This window comes from Lactuca sativa, chromosome 6 (assembly GCF_002870075.4).
Source record: "Lactuca sativa cultivar Salinas chromosome 6, Lsat_Salinas_v11, whole genome shotgun sequence".
Lineage (NCBI taxonomy): Eukaryota > Viridiplantae > Streptophyta > Magnoliopsida > Asterales > Asteraceae > Lactuca > Lactuca sativa.
Window position 1 is genome coordinate 30,267,514 of NC_056628.2, and position 20,716 is coordinate 30,288,229.

The following is a 20,716-nucleotide window of genomic DNA, read 5'->3' on the forward strand; positions in this document are numbered from 1 at the left end:
AATTAATTAAAATGGTATTTTAGTTAATTAAGACAAATTTAAAAAAGGAAAATTCGGGATTTAGGGATAATTAATGCTCTTGATTTAAAAAATCTGATTTTTTTTTAAATTAATTCAATTTCAAATGTAATTTTAAGTATAAACTGATTTTATTCTATCAAAATGTTATTTTGTTAGAATGATGTCCTGTGATTTTTGTTAGAATGACATTCTATTATAATATTATTAAAGAAACCATTTTTTTGTACCCTCAGTAGTTGAATAATAACAACATTCTTATATCTCTTCATAGACATCCGAACTTAAATACAAATTAGGGTAAATTACACTAATCGTCCCTCGTGCACATGCCAGAAAGCGTGTTTAGTCCCTATTTTCAAAAATTAACTCCGACCGTCCCTCATTTGTTTAAAACCTGCTAACTTCGTCCCTCATATGTGTTTTTGTTGCGAATTTAGTCCACTCCACATTTGAAATGACCATTATGCCCTTGGATATTTATTTTTAGTTAATTTTAATGATATTTATTATTAATAATTAAAAAAAAACAACTCTCTAATATTTATCTCTCTCATACGCATGAAAATACCACCACCACCTTCGATGTACTCTTTCTCTCTCTCTCTCTCTCTCTCTCTCTCTCTCTCTCCATTCTTCTTCAATACAAAACACATACACACAAGAAGCCATCACATTGACTTGAAGAACCTCGATTCACCTTCACGTTGACTTGAAGAAGCCATCAGACAACAAATTGAATCCTCAATGAAGCTATAACCTACATCACAAGGTAAATTAGCCCCCGTCGACTTACACCATCTATGAGGAAGATGAAGTGGTGGTGGACAGAATCCTCCTTGTTCTGGTGACGGTGGACATCACGTTTCTCGATCTGATTCTGTTAATCGAAATCCTCTTTCTTCTCCTACAACTCGTCAGTTCCAATTTGCAGGTTTAGGGTTTAGTTAGGGTTGATTTGCAGATTTAGGGTTTGATCTTTGAGGTTTGATTTTTCTGATTTGTAGGTTTGTGGTCTCGTCATATCTGTGTAGAGGAAAGGGTGGGATGGTTCCAGAAATTGAAGTCGAAATCTAAGTCATACATTGGTGGTCGTCGTCGTTCTTGAGCAATCGACAAGTTCAGACCATGGATGGCGACTGGAGAGTCCAGATCGGGCGATTTATGTGACATTTTTAAAATCACATATTGTAGGGGTAGAAACGGGCTCCTAGGATTCACCGGTGGAAATTTTTTGTTGGTTTGAGATACGAATGATTGCCGATGATGTATCAATTTTTTGAGAGATTATTTTGGTTGTGGATGTATCGATTTCTTGGTTTAAGGTCTTGAAGAGGATTTGGAGTCGTGGTGTAATGGGTTTGATTTCTTAAGAGATTATTTTGTTTTTTTTTAATTTAAAACTGATAAATAAATAAAAGAAATGAAAAAAGAAATTATTAAGGGTAAAATGGTCATTTCATATCAATAAGGACTAAGCATGCAAGAAAAAAAACAAACCAGGGACAGTCCAAGTTAATTTTTAAAAATAGGGACTAAACACGCTTTTTGACATGAACACGGGTGACGATTGGTGAAATTTACCCTAGAAATTAATACATATTCCTACAGCATAACAGTCTTATACATTTTAATATAATTACACATATTTTAACAGAATGTCATAAAAAATGAATAAAATTCTTACAAAATTGCATTATTAAATATACAATTATTGAACAAATGCACTTGATCTTCTTCAATAGTCTAAATTATCGACTTGATTCCAAATATTCTTACGAAAATATGATGTATTATCGTAAGAATGTAATTCTTCGCAAATATACTTGTTTTTGAACTTCATTTCAAGTCTCTTCTCTTGTATGATCAATATTTGATTCCTTTTTTAAGGCATTTTGAAAGAATAACACGCATTACTCGTTATTATTACCATTTAAACAAATATACTTGTTGTTAACAAAATATTCTTAAAGACATTCTAACAGAATGCATTTAAACAGATAAATTCTGACAGAATACATGTAAGTTTTAACTAATATTCTTAAAAAATTTATAACATCTTTTTTTATAAAATAAAAACACCAAAATAACATAACTACACATATTTAACTTCAATTCTAAAAGAATATTTCATTCCTGTTTGTTGCTTAAACTTCAATTCCTTAAAAATTCTAACAGAATATTATATACCTTACTTCTAACAGAATATTTCAACACAAGTATAAACATGTTATTGTAATTTTAACAAAATAGTATGTAGTTTACCTTAACATATTCTAACATAATCTTCCCAATAAGTCCAACATATCAAACTTGTACACAAAAACCTTTTTTTTTTACATTATATCAAACACTTGGAAGACATGTTTTATTATAAACATTTAAAATATGCAACACTACAAGCAAGATTCAAAAGCATTGTGTAACATCCAAAAATACGACCAAAATTTTTTTGTTTTAATAATAATAAAATCATATACTGAACGTCATATCATAAAACCATAAGTCAAATATCTCATATCATAATAAAATGTCATGAAACAACTGTATCAAATCAGACTAAGAATCAAAACAAACTCCCAGTACAAAAACTGAAGCTGTGGTGTGTGCGATGCCATCATCCCGAGCTCTTTCCTTTACTTGCGGAAGTACCTGAAACCAAAACTTAAACTGTAAGCACGAAGCTTAGTGAACCCCCCCCCCCCAAACTACCATATACCATACAATACATATAAATCACATACTGGGCCTTGCCCACTGCATCGGACCGAAGTCCGGAAACTGCATCGGACCGAAGTCCAGAACTGACTGCATCGGACCGAAGTCGGGAACTAACTGCATCGGACCGGAGTCCGGAACTGTCTGGGGCCTTGCCCCCTGCATCGGACCGAAGTCCGGAACTGACTGAACATAGCATAGCATAAACACATATACTGCATATTGCATTGGGTCGTAGCCCGGAACACTGAACACATAATTCCTATCTGAGCCACGAAGGCATCAGACATACTAACTACTGCATCGGACAGAAGTCCGGAACTGCTGCTAACCACACGGGCGGCATTGTGGCCGTAGACCCGTTCCTACTAAAAGGAAACTCATCTCGTAATCTGGCTGCTGAATGAACTGCTCGGGAAACTATCTGCTGCTGCACCGGTATCTCCCCGGCTACAATTTCCATAAGTACACCTAATCAATTACTGATAACTATACTGAGTGTAAAATGTCTATTTTACCCCTGGTCAAAGTCAACCTATTGGTCAAAGTCAATATACAGTTGAGCTGACTTGTCGAGTTGGGCCACCAACTCGTCGAGTCCTTACTCCTACTTTTTTGTTTCTGCTCGCTACTCTCGTCGAGTTTGGCATAGACTCGACGAGTTCCTCTTCGCTTCTATCACTCAGTCAATCTGCATCCGACTCACCGAGTTGTATGAACAACTCGTCAAGTCCTCCTTCAACACATGAACACTCTGGCTGTGACTCGCCGAGTTGTATGAACAACTCGTCGAGTCTGTTCTTGAGGTATGAAGATTGCCTTGGACTCGCCGAGTCAGAGCATTGACTCGCCGAGTCCCTACATGAATGAGTCCGATCTCCGACTCACTGAGTCCACCTATAACTCACTGATTCCACTCGGCATGACACATAAAGGGGAAGAAATTGGGGACTCGCGACCCGACTCGCCGAGTCTGAAGAACAACTCGCCGAGTCGGTTGCATGCAACACTACTCCGATGATTCTGCTCAAAACCGATGCATGCAACTTACAGATTTGGGTTCCTAAAGCTTGATTAGCACGTAAAGTTTCCAACTTTACGTGTAAATATGCATCAATACGGGTTTAAAGGCTCAAAATGCACTAGAAGGACAGATCTAGGGTGTTCATGCGAAAAGGGTTCCATAAAGGCAGAAGATTTGAGCTTCTGGAGCTCAAACATAGATAGATCTGAAGGCTACTCGACAACACATGCTTCTAATATTACGTACAAAGCCAAAAATGATAAAAAAAACATAGATGAAGTAAATGGTCGAGGGCGATTGGAGACTTACGCCCAGCGTACGAGGAGTACACCTAACGTACGCCCAGAGTCACTAAACCCTAATTTTTAGGGTGTGACACTATATAAAGAACATTACACCCTCTAGGGTCAGCCTCCTTCTCATCCTTTAACCCCTCTTCAAAACCCTAACCCTAATTGTGTGAGTGTAAGCTTGCAAGGCCACATCGGAGTACATGTTAGTGTTCTTGAAGAGGAGTGACCATATTGGAGTCTCACTAGTTGGGGAAAAGCTTTTGGATCCAGGTTCTCCAGCTCATTTGCGAGTCTCGGAAGGTATAAATTTCTACCTTGTTATCTTACAGCTTGAGATCTAGGTTAGGGCTTGTTTGGTGTTTCTTATGATCTTATGGACTATCTCTTGGGAGTTGAGCAACTCCAGAGCTTAGGAAGAGTAGATCCGAGGTCCTTTGGTCCATCTACTTCATAAAAATGAAATCTTGATGAGTATTCTAACCTCATGCATGGATCAAGGCCCTTGGAAAGGTCTTAATGGGTTGTCGGGAGCATATGAAGCATGTAAAGGCATAAAGTTGCCAACTTTATGCCTTAAGACGTCATAATGGACTTAGATCTGAAGTTTGATGTTGAAATCCCGAGTATTAAGCACTTAATGGAAAAGTAGCTAAACAAAGGAGTACACTGGGCGTACATGCAGGTACGCGCAGCGTACACCACCTTCAATCAGTACACTTAGCGTACATAAAAGTACGACCCGCGTACTAATTAGTTTTGGGCTTGTAGTGTTTTGGGCCTCTGCTTGGGCCAAGCAGTGGACTTTGGGTCTTTGGGCCTTGGTGGGCCATCAGGAGTCAGATGTTTTGGGCCAGGAATATGTTTGGGCTTTGGGTAAGGCCCATTAGCGGGATTGGGCCCAATTGAGCAACTTGGGCCATTAGTGGACCACTAGTGGGCTTGGAAAGCCTACTTAGTGTTGGGCTTTGTTTTAAGGTTCGAGCCTTAGCTTTGGATCATACTGGGCTAGGGGTAGAATAGCTATTTTACCCCCATGCATGGATTAAGGACTATAGTATGGGACCCAATTGCTAATCGGATATGTTGATTGGTATCGATGGTTCAGGAAGTGGACAGGGCAGCAGCTAAGGATTTCTTCAGGAAGATTTTGCATTTGAGGCACGGGATGCTATGCATGTGGCCAGTAGGGCCACTTGAGCAGGGACTGCCCCACAAAGGGCTTGATTTGTTTACACTGCAACCAGACCAGCCATAAGTGGGTCAACTGTCCGAGGTTGCAAGAAAGAGGAGGATCGGTGGCGGCGCCCGCTCCCGCTACGTTGAGGATTATCGATGGCCGCCCTGCCAAGGCGGATGCTCCAGCAGTGAAGAGCCGCACATTTCAGGTAGACGACATGGTCCTCCTGAAGGTGTCACCTTGGAAAGGTGTCATTCAGTTCAGGAAGTAGGGCAAGTTGGTCCCCAGATACATCGGTTCATTCATGGTCTTGGCTCGGGTGGGCCGGGTTGCTTACCGTTTAGATCTTCCAGCAGAGCTCAGCCAGATCCACAACACTTCCCATGTTTCTCAGCTGTGGCTGTGCTTAGTGGATGACTCAGCGGTTGTGCTTTTAGAGGATATTCAGGTTGATGACAGCCTGAATGAAATAATCGAGAGACTAGTAGCCATTCTAGACAAGAAGACAAAAGTGCTTAGGAACAAGAGGGTCGAACTAGTGAAGGTGCAGTGGTAGCATCGCAAAGGCTCGGAGTGGACCGGGGAGCCCGAGGAGGAGATGAGGGAGTACTACCCGGAGTTATTTCCGGATGCAGTGGACTTCGAGGACGAAGTCTGATTCAAGTGCGGGTAAATTGTAACATCCATCATTTGAGGTAATAATCATTTGATATTTCTTTAATAAATTGTAGGGCTAAGAATTTATTTGATGGACTTTTGAGTGGACCATTAGTAAGTCGGCTATGTAGTTAGGTTGCCCAAAAGAAGTATGTTGGGCATAAGCTTGGCGTACGCGGGGCGTAGAGGAGCTTTGGATTCGGGGGGCGCATGCACGTACGCGCAGCATACGTGAGCAGTCTCCAAACCCTAGTTATTAGGGTTTAAGCCATATAAATACAACATTATGACTCAAATCCTAGCCTCCTTACCAACCACCTCGATTAAAAAACCCTGGAAACCCTTTCATACTTCATCCTTGTGTGTTTTTGGCCTTGTGAAGCTTACTTTGGTGATTTGGAGCTTGGAAGAAGAAAATAGATGTTGGAGAAGAAGAACTTGACTATCTTGAGCTCAAGGATCCGATATTTCACCACCTTTTGGCACTCATTGGAGGTATAAAGCTTCGATTCTTGCCTCATAAGTTTTTAGATCTTTGTTTATGGTGTTTTGGACCTCTTTAGGTCCCAAGAATGGATTTTTATGGATCAACTTCGTTTCTAGGGTTAGGGTTGCCACCCTTAGTGCTAAAAGTGTCCTAATATCAGTAAAGTTTTGATCTTTGAAGTCCTTTTGTGACCACGCATGAGATATAGCGATTTCCATGGAAGTTATTTGCTATATTCCAAGTTTGAGTTCATTTGGTGGGTTGCAAGCCACCAAGTAGTCAACTTTATGAGTTAAGACATGCTAAGGGACTCAGATTTGTAATATGGGCTTAAGGTCTTTATGGAATAAGCATCTTTGAAGTTTATGGCTTAACAGGGTAGTACGCTGGGCGTACAAGCTATGAAGCAGTACACTTAGTGTATAGAGGAGTACGCCCATCATACTCTCAGGTTTTGGGGCTTTGCGACGTTTGGGCCTTGGTTTGGTCTAATCTTTGGTCTTAGCAGTTATTGGGCCGTAATGGGCCATCAGAAGTCAGATAATGGACCAAGGACATGTTTAGGCTTAAAGGAAGGCCCATTTGAGGAGTTGGGCCCAATTTAGAAAATTGGGCCATTAGTCGGCCACTAGTGGGCCATTAGTGTGTTTGGAAAGATTAGATGGAAATGGGCCTAGGTTATGGTCCAAATTAGATCAGGGGGTAAAATAATCATTTTAGCCTAAGAAGGATTATTGGATTTTGACTAAGTGTTATTGTGATAATGATAGTCGGGGAGTCACGGGAGCAGAGGATAAAGATTCCTTACCGAAAGATTCAGTAGCCAGCTTTGTGAGGTGACTTTTTCTCCTGGTTGAATGGGTCAAAGGCACCAAGGCCGGCCCGTATATGATTTGATTAGTAGCTGAGTGTGGGCGAGACCCGTATCTCATAGATAGAAGAGTGTGGGCGGGGCCTGTATTTCATAGCATTTTTTGAGTATGGATATAGGACTGACTGATACATTTGATTATAGTTGTTATCTGTCTGATACTTGTATGTATGTTCAACAACTGAGTGTGGGCGGGGCCCGTATCTCGATGTTAGTCGAGTGTGGGCGGGGCCCGTATCTCGTAGTTAGCCGAGTGTGGGCGAGGTACGTATCTCGTAGTTAGCGGAGTGTAGGCAGGGTATGGTATGTGGTAGGTTAGGGAGACTCGCTAAGCTTCGTGTTTGCAGTTTTCAGTTTTGGTTTCAGGTACTTCCGCTACTAAAGGGAAGAGCTCGGGATGACTGCATTGCACATACCACAACGTTTAGCCTGGGATGATTTACTCTGATATTTAGACATGTGATTTTGATACAGTGATTTGATATGATGTTTTTGAGATAATATCACTATGTTTTTATGAGATGATTTGGGTTACTATGGTTTTATTAATAAAATTAAAATGAAATTTTTGGATCGTATTTTTGGGATGTTCACTTTTAGCAGTAGGGAATGACCTAAGTGCGATTAGATTATCACGATACTTTAAGAGGAACAAAGAAATATGTGCTTATATTGAATATAATAGGATACTTAAAGAAGAGCAAACAAATATAGGTATTTATTTAATATTCCCTTGAAATGTAGTGATAAAGAACATATAAAGGCAATGGTAATACATGTATGATAGTTCACGATCCATTTGAGGACAATAGTATGTTTAGTGTAGCTGAAGGTTTGGTTTATGTATCTAACATATCGATTTTATTCACCCATTTTCAAATTTAGATAACATAAGTAATTAACTATATATACTTTTGATGTATTTATGTCGACACATGTTGCTATATTTAAATATATGGTTTTGAAATATAATGCTATTTTATATAAAGTTTTTTGGGACACGAAGGTTTTGTATATAAGGTTGATGTAGGACATAAAGGTTGATTGTATGTTTTTGTTACTGTACATGAAGTTTTGATGCATCAAGGTTGGGTTCATGAAGGAAATGATGAGGGAGGTGTTGATGATAGAGACAATGAATGTGATATGGCATATTGTATTGATGAATTATTTATTTTCCTAGCATGTTGTTATGAGGGAGGTGATGCTAATATTATATCGAATAATGTATACATAGATCATTTTGATGTATCTATTCAACTATAATCTAGTTATATTTTGGAGTATATATAAAGGGATATATGGATACATATTTTCAATATCCACATGCCACATGTTGAAATGAAACATATGCATTCTCTCTTATTCATTAAATTAAACTCTTATAATTTACAAAATCAATTTCGCATAGTTCGTTTAAACCATGATCTTATTGGATATAAACACCAAATATTACCTCGAGATTTCATGAAGAGGTGGTTGATGCCATGGATGAAGGACTTAATGTAGGACATAAAGATATATAGGAATGATGTTGATGATGAAGGTGGAGGCAACCCAAAAGGACCATGCACCATTGGGTCAAGTACATACCAAAATAGTTATGGACTTAGACACTAATCCAACAGTCTCCCGATTGGATAAGTCTAATAACTATTCTGCGTATGACTTCAGATCCTGATCTGCAATCGTAGCTTTCAAAAGCCGCTGTCAACTCTGATCTTATCAGATACGCGTGTCCTTTAGATAAGGGATCATATATTCCTCCATTCTAGATATCGTATAGATATAAGACATGAATTCTAATCATTCTCTCTATACTATTTCCCGACTTCCGATTTATGACGACTAACAAAAGACTACAATTGAACACATCAAATTAGTCTCGGCTTGGCCAAGCACTTAGGTGCCATCACTAAATCAACGAGAGGCCCAAAGATATCGCTTTTATCCTACTTTGGATAAAAGGAACGGATAAACTTTGATTTAATGCTTGCTTGCACTCACTCACCGAATCACACACAACAATATGTTTTATAACACCAAGTTACTTGTGCGTTTACATATTATCAATGTGCAACCGATTCGCAAGATACAACTCACACATCTCGGTTTCAAGAATATAAGATGTTGTCGTCTCATCAATCACTCGTGATACAATTCATGAAGTGATCCAAGTGAGCATGGGTTTAATCTAATGCTCAAATCATATTCATAAGCACTCATGAACGTTGCAACAAACATTTGCTTATGTCTAATACACTCTAGACAATCCACACACCAATTCACGACAGTCTTCATTCATACCTACTTCCAACATATGAACGACTATGGCTCGTTCGAATAATTTGATTGTTCTGAACCAATTTAATTATTCAGGAAGTTAAAACATGCAAAGTGAAACACAAGAATAATACTAATCCCATATGGCCCCAAACTCTGGGTATAAATAAAACATTTTATTTAATCACCATATTGATTAGTCATTATTTGTTGTTTCGGGTAATCAACTTCTTACTTGAATTATTACTACACTTGCCCCATGCTCTTAGCATGCACACAGTGTTTACCTATAGTCCTTACTTTGTGAAATAGATCAAATGAACTCATTTCACAACTCCTAATCCTTATCACAAGTGTAAGAATATCAAATTCTTGCCACTCATAGAATATGCTAGATTCTAACATTTTATGCAATGATCCTTTCGTAAAGTCATAGCACAAAAGTCACAATGAATATTGCAAATGAAATCACAAAAGTCTTTATTGGATATTGTTACAAGACAATTCCATAGACGTGATGTCTCTCACTCAGAGTACATTCCTTGAACATCCTTTTGCATAAAATTTTCTAATCTTGCCATAGACTCTCAATATCCAACTCCTAATATGGAAACATTTCCATATTTTCCATATGACAACTCATTCTTAATAAAATCTTATCTATTCATAATAATGTCGATATGGTCCATCCTATACCATACTTCCAACTACTCACAAGCGACCAATCCTCAACGAGCTTTGGATCGTCCTTTGATAGTTGTTTAATTATCGTAGTCAAAACCGATTCTTGTCCTTTTTCCCTCTAAATGCGCTAGACATTTGGAAAATTTTAGAATGGTCAAATATTATAGCACTTGTAATCGATCCTATACTCGAAGCGTATGAAACACAATGCGTAATGTCTTACATAAAGATACGATACTTTATCAATCTTCTGCCATAATATTTAATGTGTCACGTTCTCACAATTCGAACTATGAAGAGGGATGTGATAATCATAATCGAAATTTTGAGAACGCACTATGTATCCTTGACTAATTTTATTAACATTCCACAACCTAAGCCTTTAGATTTGAAATGAAGCATAATATTCTCTCCCTTAATTATAGCAAAACAACTTTTCAACCCTTACGACTTTGCAAAGTATAACTCTTGTTTTCTATAATTAATATTGCTAACTTGCAATACTTGCCTTAATAATCATACAAGCACAACATTTATGCCCCCACTATCATGATGATTATTATCATATAAGCATAACACTTATGCTCCCACTAGCTTTGACATGTATTCAGAAACCAGCTTAACTTCCAGAAAAACAATACCTATTGAATTTCTTAAGTTCATATTTCTAATACCTAATGCTTTGATAATCCTTTATCTAAGCTTCTCAAACTTATACATCTTTGCCTTAGATAGCTCATATGTGTGTCTAAACAATTCAGACTAATTGCCAAATTTCACAATTTGAATCATGGAAAGGGATACTGTAACCATAATTGAATTCGAGAATACAATTTTCACAATCACTATCTTCTTAAAATCTATCTTAGTGAAAGCATTTCCTCACAGTCATTTTCATGAAGGAGGGAATCTTATGACATTTAGATTTTAATGGTGTATGTGTTCCTATCCATGCGAATTTGTCAAAACCAAAGTTTGCGACAAATCCAAACTTATATGGACCGAACTTCCTCAATCTTGATTTCTTGCCTTATGGTGACACGAGTGCCCACCATGTCTTCCAAGTAGTTAAGCAGCTCACCCTTTCCTATCAATGTACTTTTCATTAATCAAGGTGCTTGCCTTTTATGCGTTCAAATGAAAACTCATAGAACTCACATGCATAATTAACTCAATTGGAACGGCACAGAAACAAGATAGTGTTAGCACGATAGGTTGTAAACCTCAAGTCGTGTGCTAGTGATGATTGATAAGGTTTATACTTGATTAGTTCTTGAAACTTTTCGAGACCATTAAGACTCCTACTGACTCCTTGACATATAATATTCTCTTGTCAATAAACATTTCTCGATAAACAAATATTCAACAGTTAGTGTAGCTTTTATCAAGACAAAAAACACTTCACAAAATTGGTCCTAGTTGGTCTTTGTCTTATCCAAGACATCACAACTTACCAATTTCAAATGTACAAGAATAAGAAAACCTTTTTCCAAATTCTACATTTGATGAATGTTATAAACCTTCTTAATACTTGTCACTCAATGTCACAATCTTAACTCTAAGACTTGTTTTGGAACGAAGTATGATTGACTTCTTGATTTAACCATTTCTTCAATTCTTGATTCCTCTTCTCAGACATACAATTGTACTAAGACTCACTTAGAGGATCAATTGAGATATGGTTCTTAATCATTAAGACCTATCATAAAACATAATAAAAGGTACTCCCCTTCTTCTTAGAATACAGAAACTTTTATCTTTCTGCCTACTTGATTCTTCTTATCCGTTCTGCTATGGATTTAAACTCTTTCAATCAATTCAGAATTACACTTAATCTTATAAGTATAATCATATTTACTAAACCTTTGGTAAATCATGACGAATATCTTTGTCACTCTTGTGGTGGACTTGATCAACACACAACTTTGTGTACTCGATCACCTAGTCCTTCACTTGACACTTTGTCAACGAATTAGTCTAATTTCCAAATATGAAATTTCTCATTCATCATGCAACCATGTTGCATGATTCCAAGTTTCTGTCCAATTGAAACTTGGGTGATGAGGAACTTTCCCTATTTGGTAAATTCTCGACATTTCGAAAAATAACATAATTAAGAATCAAATCCATTATTGCTAATAATAAAAACATTCAAACATCAATTTTTCATACACGCCATTTCAAGGATAAATAAATAATATAAAATCAAAATTTATTTTATTGCGGAAAAATTTGTCCTTACAATGCAATTCATTGAAAAACTGTGTTAATACATATTTCTTAGCAATCTTATTCTAACTCCATGTAGTAGCTCAAAATTCTAATCTTCAAGCAATGCGATCGAAATCCATTTCTTCATGATTAGATGCGGCTCACTTCTTCCCTTAAACTTCCTTTCTTTTCTTCGATGCTACAAAACATCAAATGTAATCTTATCACATCATGTATTTAGAATCTAGAATAGGAACTTAAAAGAGTTAGTTAATGGATTTTACCTAAAATAGAGTCATACGTTTTGACTCTCCCATCTCTTAGATCTCTTAGGTAAATAGAGCAGCTTCGTCTCCAATGCCCCTTCTCTTGGCAATAAAAGCAAATTGACTCTTTTGGAACAGCACATGGAACTACTTCAGACTTTGCCTTTCTCTTATGATCAAACTCTTCGATCATGGCATGGCTTTCGTTGCCATTGCCTATATCCATAGAGGTCTGGAAGGCAGATTCACCAATCAACTTTGCTTTTCCAGTATGCCAAACCATTGCTAATTCAGCAGCAATAAACATGTAGGTGAGATCTATAAGGGTCACGTTATGGTTCATCATATAATACTCTCTTGTGAACTCACTATATGAGTTAGGAAGCGACTGAAAAACCCAGTCAACAGCCAGCTCCTCACAGACAACGGATCCCAACATTCTTAACCTATCAATGTGTGACTGCATCTCTAGGATGTGTGCACACACCGAATTTCCTTCTTCATGTTTACTTGCCAAAAGGGCTTGAGTGAGCTTGAACTTTTCAAACCTTCGAAATTGTGGGTTAGGGAGAATAATTGGAGGAGGTGGAGGAAGTGAAACATGATCTCTTGTTCCTCGATCGAATCGTGGAATATCATCTTCATGTGGAAAACTTGTTCCACGGGATTTGGGAAGACCATAGTTGTCGTACTTTGACATCTACAAAACGGGAGAAGAAATTCAAGTTAAGTTGATTAGAATCCTCGATGCGACACCCAAATGAAACATCAAGGCTAGGATCCAACACAATACTTTGCCGTAACCCAAATTGCAGAACATTTGAAGGTAAGTGAATGACGATTCACTAATTTTCCACCATGAAAAACGAAAAACAGATTAAGTTTTAAATGTTGTGAAAAGTCCTAGATCCTTTGAGATTCATTGAACTTTTCAATGGCATGTTTAAATCTCGATATGCCCCTCTATTTGTGACTGGAATGCCGAGGATCACAAAACAAGGTGTGAATAACCATACAAACTTACATGGTGCCCCCAAATCTTACAATCACATATTCGATGTGCCGGTTAACCACACACGCTCCACCGAACTATGACAAACAATGAGTCACCCTTTGCTACCTTTGCTTAGAACCATTTAGTGTGCCGGTTAACCACACACGCTCCACTAACATCTTTGCAAGGGTACAAAGTGTAATTTCATGGAATTGCATCAATTCACTTTTGCCTAAAGTAACTAAGTTTGGGAATTTGTAAAACATTTAGTTACTTTTGTACTTCATTATACTTACAATGGAAGGTTTCTGTCCTATCCTACCCGTTCGGCTAACGATCCTCCACTAGTCAAGAGTGCGGTGGGTAAGAGTGGATACCCATTCAATCGCCATTTTATAGGCAATTTCCTTAAACACCCCTTATAGACCAGCTTCGTGAATGAGGCCTACTAACGGTAAGACTGACTTTTACTCATACATATATATAATATTAGACTTTTAATGTTACATATAGTATATGGTGTATTTTATACTTTTAAAATACTAGGTGGTCAAATTTAACAATTATACTTTTAATTTAATTAAATTGTGAACCAAAACTTTATGGATTTATTATATCTCTTTTAATTATACACTTTAATTAATTAATAAAACCATAAGGATGTTATTTGAACTTTTCAAAAACAATACTAGGGTTTTAGAATTTTAACATTTTTAAATTAAATTTTTAATCAACTTTTAAATTCTAAAACTTAAGGGCAAGTTTTGAAACATTTCAAACATTAGGGTTTCAACTATTTAAATTTCAAAACAAAACCTTTAAGTTCAAATTTAAACCATAAAACTTACATGGGCACAATTGAAACTTTTTCACAACACAAGGATCAAATAACAAATAATAGAAATTAAACAATTAATTTTGTCATTATCTATATTTGACCTAATTTCAATTTCTTGCAAGATAAATTATCCAATTAATACAAATAATCAATCTTTAATCATATAAGGAAGTTATTATCTAATCAATTAGTAATTATCTTATGTTTTGGCAAGGATAATCTTTTAGAAACATTAAAAATTGTATTTTATAAGTTTAAAATGAATATGGTAATTATCCTTAAGCAAAACAACAATAAAATCCGAAATTCCCTCTGTCTGACGCTTCGACTCGCCGAGTCACACATTGGAACTCGCCGAGTAGGGCAGACTCGCCGAGTCCATTTAGTGAATCGCCGAGTCAGTTCAAACAGTAGGCCAGAATTTGATTTTCAGTAAATAATTCAACATAGCATCACATACAACAGAAACCAATCAAGGCTTTGATACCACTGATGGGTTTTGGCCAAAAGAACATCCTATGTGCTCATGCAAACCCTAATGCTTGGATCTAGGTTTCTCTATTGTACATGCAATGTATCCAAGACTTACAATCTTAGATCTAACATATTATAAACTGAAATTAGGGTTTAGAGAATTACCTTTGATTGTTATATAGCAATAACAATCTCAAATCCACCTTGTAATGGCTTTAGAAAGCTTAGAGTCACAAGTGTCACTCCTCTAATGGCTCACAAACACCAAGAGCAAGAGGATGAAGAATAAGGAGAGGGGAGGCTGCCCAAATCGTCCAAAAACCCTAATGGAACTCTTAGCCACGTTTTTGGGGCTTAAGGGTATTATATATACATGTAGGCTATTAGGGTTTTTAACTAGGAAACCCTAATCTGACTGCTTAAGCCCTAAGCAGCCCATGGACCCTTTTAGAATATCCCTTGGACGATTTCTAATGGGTTTCCCTATAGAATTCGTCCAACCTATTATTCCAAGGTGATCCATAGCCAAAATGCAATTATCTTATAATTACGGTTTCAGTCCCTTAAGTTTAATTAATCTCTTTTAGCCACAAAATTAATTATCAATTAATTCTTGACTAATATTAATTAAATAATATGATTTCTCCTTTAATATATTATTCTCATAATATATTAATAAATCATATTTAATCTTTTTTCTCCATAATTCATCCTATCAAGTTGCTTTGGTGAAGGCAACCCAAAAGGACCATACACCATTGGGTCAAGTACATACGAAAATAGTTATGGACTTAGACACTAACCCAACAATTGTATCCCAAGACATGTAAATTCCACGATAATATAAGAATACTTTAGTTCTTATTCTTGTCCATAGTTTTGTCTTTAAAGTATGCTCGTAGTTTAGGTAACCATGTATGTAAAGTACATTGCTTAATTTGGTAACATTTTAAGTGATGTAAAAGGCTGCTCCAATTTTTGATAATACAGTTGGTCAAAATTTTTGACACAATTTTGTAGGCTTTATAAGTTTTAGCATCATACGATAACAATGAAAACAAACTTAACAACTGATTTCCATTGATTTCCCTCAAAAGTCTACCATAATACATTAATATGTTTCTTCAAAAACAACTACCAAACAACAACATTACATGTGAACTTTGACGTATTGTCAAAAAAAATCTTATTCTAATACATTCGGTTCATATTGAAATATATAAAGCAATATCAAAATGTACCAACTATCAAACATCATATGATACTTCTTTTTCTACTATTGCTTTTTCAATCATGACTTCAGCCTGATTTAGTGACCTCAACAAACCTAACATTATTACCATGGATCTAACTATCTAAGGCACATGGGTGAGTTGATCTAACCTATGAATGGGCATCTCGGTTTTGGTTTTAAACAAAGACCAAAACCACTAGCTATGGTTGATCGTCGGCCATGACTTTAGTAACATTAGAGGTCGGCCACAAGTATAAAACATTTTCTTCTCTTGCATAATTATGGTAATTAAAGCCAAAATATATTATAATGAGACGTGAGAGAAGGAATGTATTTGGAAATACATCTATTCAATTATTCTAATTGGTACAAAATATATATTGACACAAATACCCTCACACATGTAGGACATGTAACGATATATTAACGGTCAACTTTTGACACAAACTGTTCGTTGAGGCAATTACGATTAGTGTAATATTGTCTATAATATATAATAGAGAAAATATATATATAAATTAATGTCACCTTCACTTCTTTTCAATATCTTAAAATGTAAAAAAGACAAATATTCCAACTTAGAAAGCTGATAAATCTTTGCAAATGCTTGCAAGGATACCAACTTTATTGAGTTTTAATACAATAAACTTGTTCTTATGCTACATATATAGTTAATTATATGCTATCTATTATACCCCAATCCCAACCAACCCCAACCAACCCCAACCCGGAAATGTCCATAAATCCACAATGGAGAAAATGGAAAGAAATGTTATTAATCAAGCCCCTAAGCATGCAATGAGCCAGTTGCAAACGTCATTGATCTCTTCCATGATTGTGTAATGACCAAGCCTGAATGAAAAATAAAATTAATTAATAAGTATAAATTTAAGAAAAAGTCCTCAAGATGATTAATCAAAGAACAAGAATTACGCATTATATGTTCGAAATGTTACGCTCTGAAATCCAGCAGAATACATGGTTTGTGCAGATTTCTCTCCAAGTTTGTACTCTACGACATCATCAACTGAAACAATGACCATACACATGAACTACTAAACTATATGCAATCACTTTATCTTTTTATAGTTTCAGCAAAACAAGGATACATGTCAACTACATATATCATCTTATAGACAAAAAGATAATTGTTACGCTTCAGCATCCATGAGAAGATGTACATTTCAATTTATCGTCAAATTACGGCATCTAAATTATAATAGATACATTTTGGTTTTTCAAGAAATAGATGAACATATATGCCCATGGATATGTACGTGGGGTGGGATGTTTGTAAAAACACAAATCATGTTGTGGATTGGTCAAGGATTGATCTCTGACGTACGACTATATGGTTGCATTTGTTATTTGGGACAAAACTTGAGGGACTAGATTGTATTAAACTATTTGATTGGACACGTATAAGTTTTCTAGGACTATTCTTCATGATGAGGATCAAAAGGGAATTCACATCGCAAATCCCTATTTAACTTTGTTTCCCCTTTTTAGGTGGAAGATACTTCCATTGACATGAGTTTTAGTTCCACTCAAAGTTATATTTCGTACACAGTCCATGTTATCTTGTGCATGAAAAGACACGCAAAACAATGGAACCTTAATATGGGAACACTCAAAGTAATAGAACATGACATAACATGATTTGTATGGTAAAAAAAGGGTGATCTTGATCACCATGATGCACCAATGTAACTTTCTTTTTCCCTACTGGATTACAATAATACGGGAGGCTTTATTTGGTGACAAGAAGTTGAGTTATAAGCAAATACCTTTTCCATGACAAAGCAAAATAGGTAGTGATGATGCACGCCTTAAAGCTTCTTGTGATAATCCCACTCTGTTCCTTAAATTCCTACAAAAAAAATATATATTAAGAGATCTAACGATATTAATTATAAAATGGACTAGCAAAATAAAGCTAAAAATGTTAGGTGAGCATATATAGTAAGTTTGCAAAAAACATATGTAAAACCTGGAACATGGGAGCCAGCCACTAAGAGCCACAGCAGCACTAAGGTTGATGGGGTATCGGTTTCCATTCCCATATTGCCCAAGAGCTCGACATGTTGCCGAGTAGAGAGCGACAGCTGCACCCATACTGAAGCCTGCAACCCCTAGTTTAACTGTAAATGGAAAATATAAATCGTAAGGAAGAAGGTTTGGTTTTTTCTATTCAAATTGTGTTTTTTTAGATGTATTTGATACAATCAAAAAAGGTAGTAGTTATAACCATGCAAATTTCTTATTTTTATAACAAGTTAAAAACGTTAAATTCCAATGGCCCCACTTTGTTCCATTTTCAATAGTCGCATAAAGAACATCATTTTCAATGGTTATGGAAACATTGTATATGAATCTTTCCATATAAAGAAAGGGGAACACACACACACACACACACATATATATATATATATATATATATATATATATATATATATATATATATATATATATATATATATATATATACTTATTCTCACACAATTCTCATGATTTATTCAGTTTTTTTATCGGTTAGAACAAGACAATTATGTAATTGTAGTAGCTTGAAAATATTTTGAAAAGTAAAATGTTGTAATTTGAGTGTGATATATGAGGGTTATTAAGAGTTGTGTTTGCTTTCATACCATCATCTGGCTCACTAATCAAGAGATTTGCAACATGTGTTGCAGAAGCATCTAAGCCCTCCAAATCATCACACGCATCTTCCGACATGCTTTCCATATTAAACCCTGATAAGATCAACATAAATGTCGTAAAATCATGATCGCTTATTAAATTCCACAACCTTTAAATACTACAGGATTTCAGAAATACAGAACATACAAGCAGTGCAAGGATATCCACCAAATAGAGTTACTAGACGAGTTGGTGCACTCGGGCAGATCCATTTGATCTACATCATAAATCAAAATTACACAATAGTTATATATAGAGAAAATTATGTGTGAATTTGTTTGAGTATAGTGAATAAAGATTTCGAATCATTACATTGGGAAGTGGCAGAGTTTCCAAGATTTGAGTCCAACTGTAAAGCAAGAACAACAGACATGATTACTATTTTTCTTTATTTAATTGGCAAAAAGAAATGGAATCTGAACCCATAAGTTCTTATTGTCGCATGTGAGACGCCACGTGGATTGCGGACGCCATTCGTGTTAAACTCATGCATGGTGGTTTTTCATATGTTGTAGTTGCTTTATTTCAACATCAAAAAATTGGTCTATCAAGTTGCTTATCTAAGGACCACCTCAATCTCAAAAAGGCAGTCAAGAATCGAGCATAAGACACTTTTCATATTCAAAATTGACAAAAAACTTTCTAGATGTTTAATTATGTTCTAATGCATTTTATATAATTAAGCAAATGAAATAACACAATATGTTTTTGGAACACGCCATTTCGATATATGAAAATAACTCTTGACTTCAATTCAATTCAAACGTCAAAGATATCGATCCGTTTTTTTAAAAGTGAAAACTCGATTAGAAGACTCCAATTAAAAGTTGACTGTGAAGATCCTTGATCATGCACGCATAGTCCATATATAGAACAAAACATGATCATTTAACCAAAAAAGAATATATGTATAGTCAAATCACAATATTCGATTCCAAAAAGAGTAGCCCTCTGAATGTTCTTAAAAGTTAATATAACCAAAGATGCATAATCACCTTGAACCCTTCTCTCCAATGCCATGCAACCAAACAATAGTTGCTTTGTGAGTTCCTTTGGGCATCACCACAAAAGTCCTCCCGAACTCCAACGCGTTTCTTCTAAGATTGCGACTACCTGAGAAAAAAAAAAAAAATGCTATTAAACCATTAAATCTTTGCAACCATGCAAGATATATCATCTAAATGAAACAAGTAAGAATTAAAAACAATGGTAGGATTACTCTAAGCCCTAGAGCCGTAGCTAGTTATAGAAATAGTCATAGCGGGAGTTTGGAAAACAACGGTTTTGCGAAAAAAAAAGTAAAAGAAAGAATTTGTTGCGACAGTTGATCGCTTAAAGATGGGGAAAAAAGAAAAAAGACTGACCGGAACCTCGATTAGAGCTCATAGTGTTCAAACCTTTGCTATTGAAGTAAATGATAATTTATAAAGATCGAAGGTTGTTTGTGTCTATTTATAACAAGTGTCAGGTGTGGGAAAATTACGAAAATGGGTTACTAGCACATTTATCTGAATCAGCTAGTTCTACACCAGTTATACACAGCCTAAAACCACCTACCAAACTAGAATAAGAAAACAAAAAGCACATTTGAGAAAGTGAGTAATAAAGTAGGAATCTTTATTGGTTTTCAAGATAGAATTCCAACCAATTATCTAATGGAAGAAAATAGAAATATAAATCCTAGATGTAATTTTTCACTGAGGTTGCGGTGGAAATCTTCAAAATAGAATATATGCTTGTAGCCAGTTGGTAGAAGAAAAGTGCTCCAGATATGATATTATGTGAACACA

The 20,716-nt window shown here is 35.9% G+C and overlaps 1 protein-coding gene across 1 annotated transcript; it reads right to left on the bottom strand.

Moving 5' to 3' along the window:
• Positions 1-16,739: 16,739 nt before the first annotated feature.
• LOC111883137 (uncharacterized) lies at positions 16,740-20,440 on the bottom strand. Its single transcript, XM_023879496.3, has 9 exons — positions 20,291-20,440; positions 19,922-20,039; positions 19,239-19,275; positions 19,074-19,143; positions 18,875-18,979; positions 18,220-18,370; positions 18,017-18,099; positions 17,163-17,256; positions 16,740-17,081 (listed from the first exon to the last, which is right to left on the bottom strand). The coding sequence occupies exons 1-9, from the start codon at positions 20,310-20,312 to the stop codon at positions 17,009-17,011; spliced, it is 753 nt and encodes a 250-aa protein (XP_023735264.1). The 5' UTR covers positions 20,313-20,440; the 3' UTR covers positions 16,740-17,008.
• Positions 20,441-20,716: the final 276 nt, after the last annotated feature.

Excerpts from the sequence above, each read along its gene's own strand:
- LOC111883137 (XM_023879496.3), bottom strand. The coding sequence starts at position 20,312 with ATGAGCTCTAATCGAGGTTCCG. Across the intron at positions 19,276-19,921 it reads ATTGGAGAGAAGGGTTCAAG|TTGGACTCAAATCTTGGAAA; the intron begins GTGATTATGCAT and ends CTTGCTTTACAG. Across the intron at positions 18,371-18,874 it reads GATTAGTGAGCCAGATGATG|TTAAACTAGGGGTTGCAGGC; the intron begins GTATGAAAGCAA and ends TTCCATTTACAG.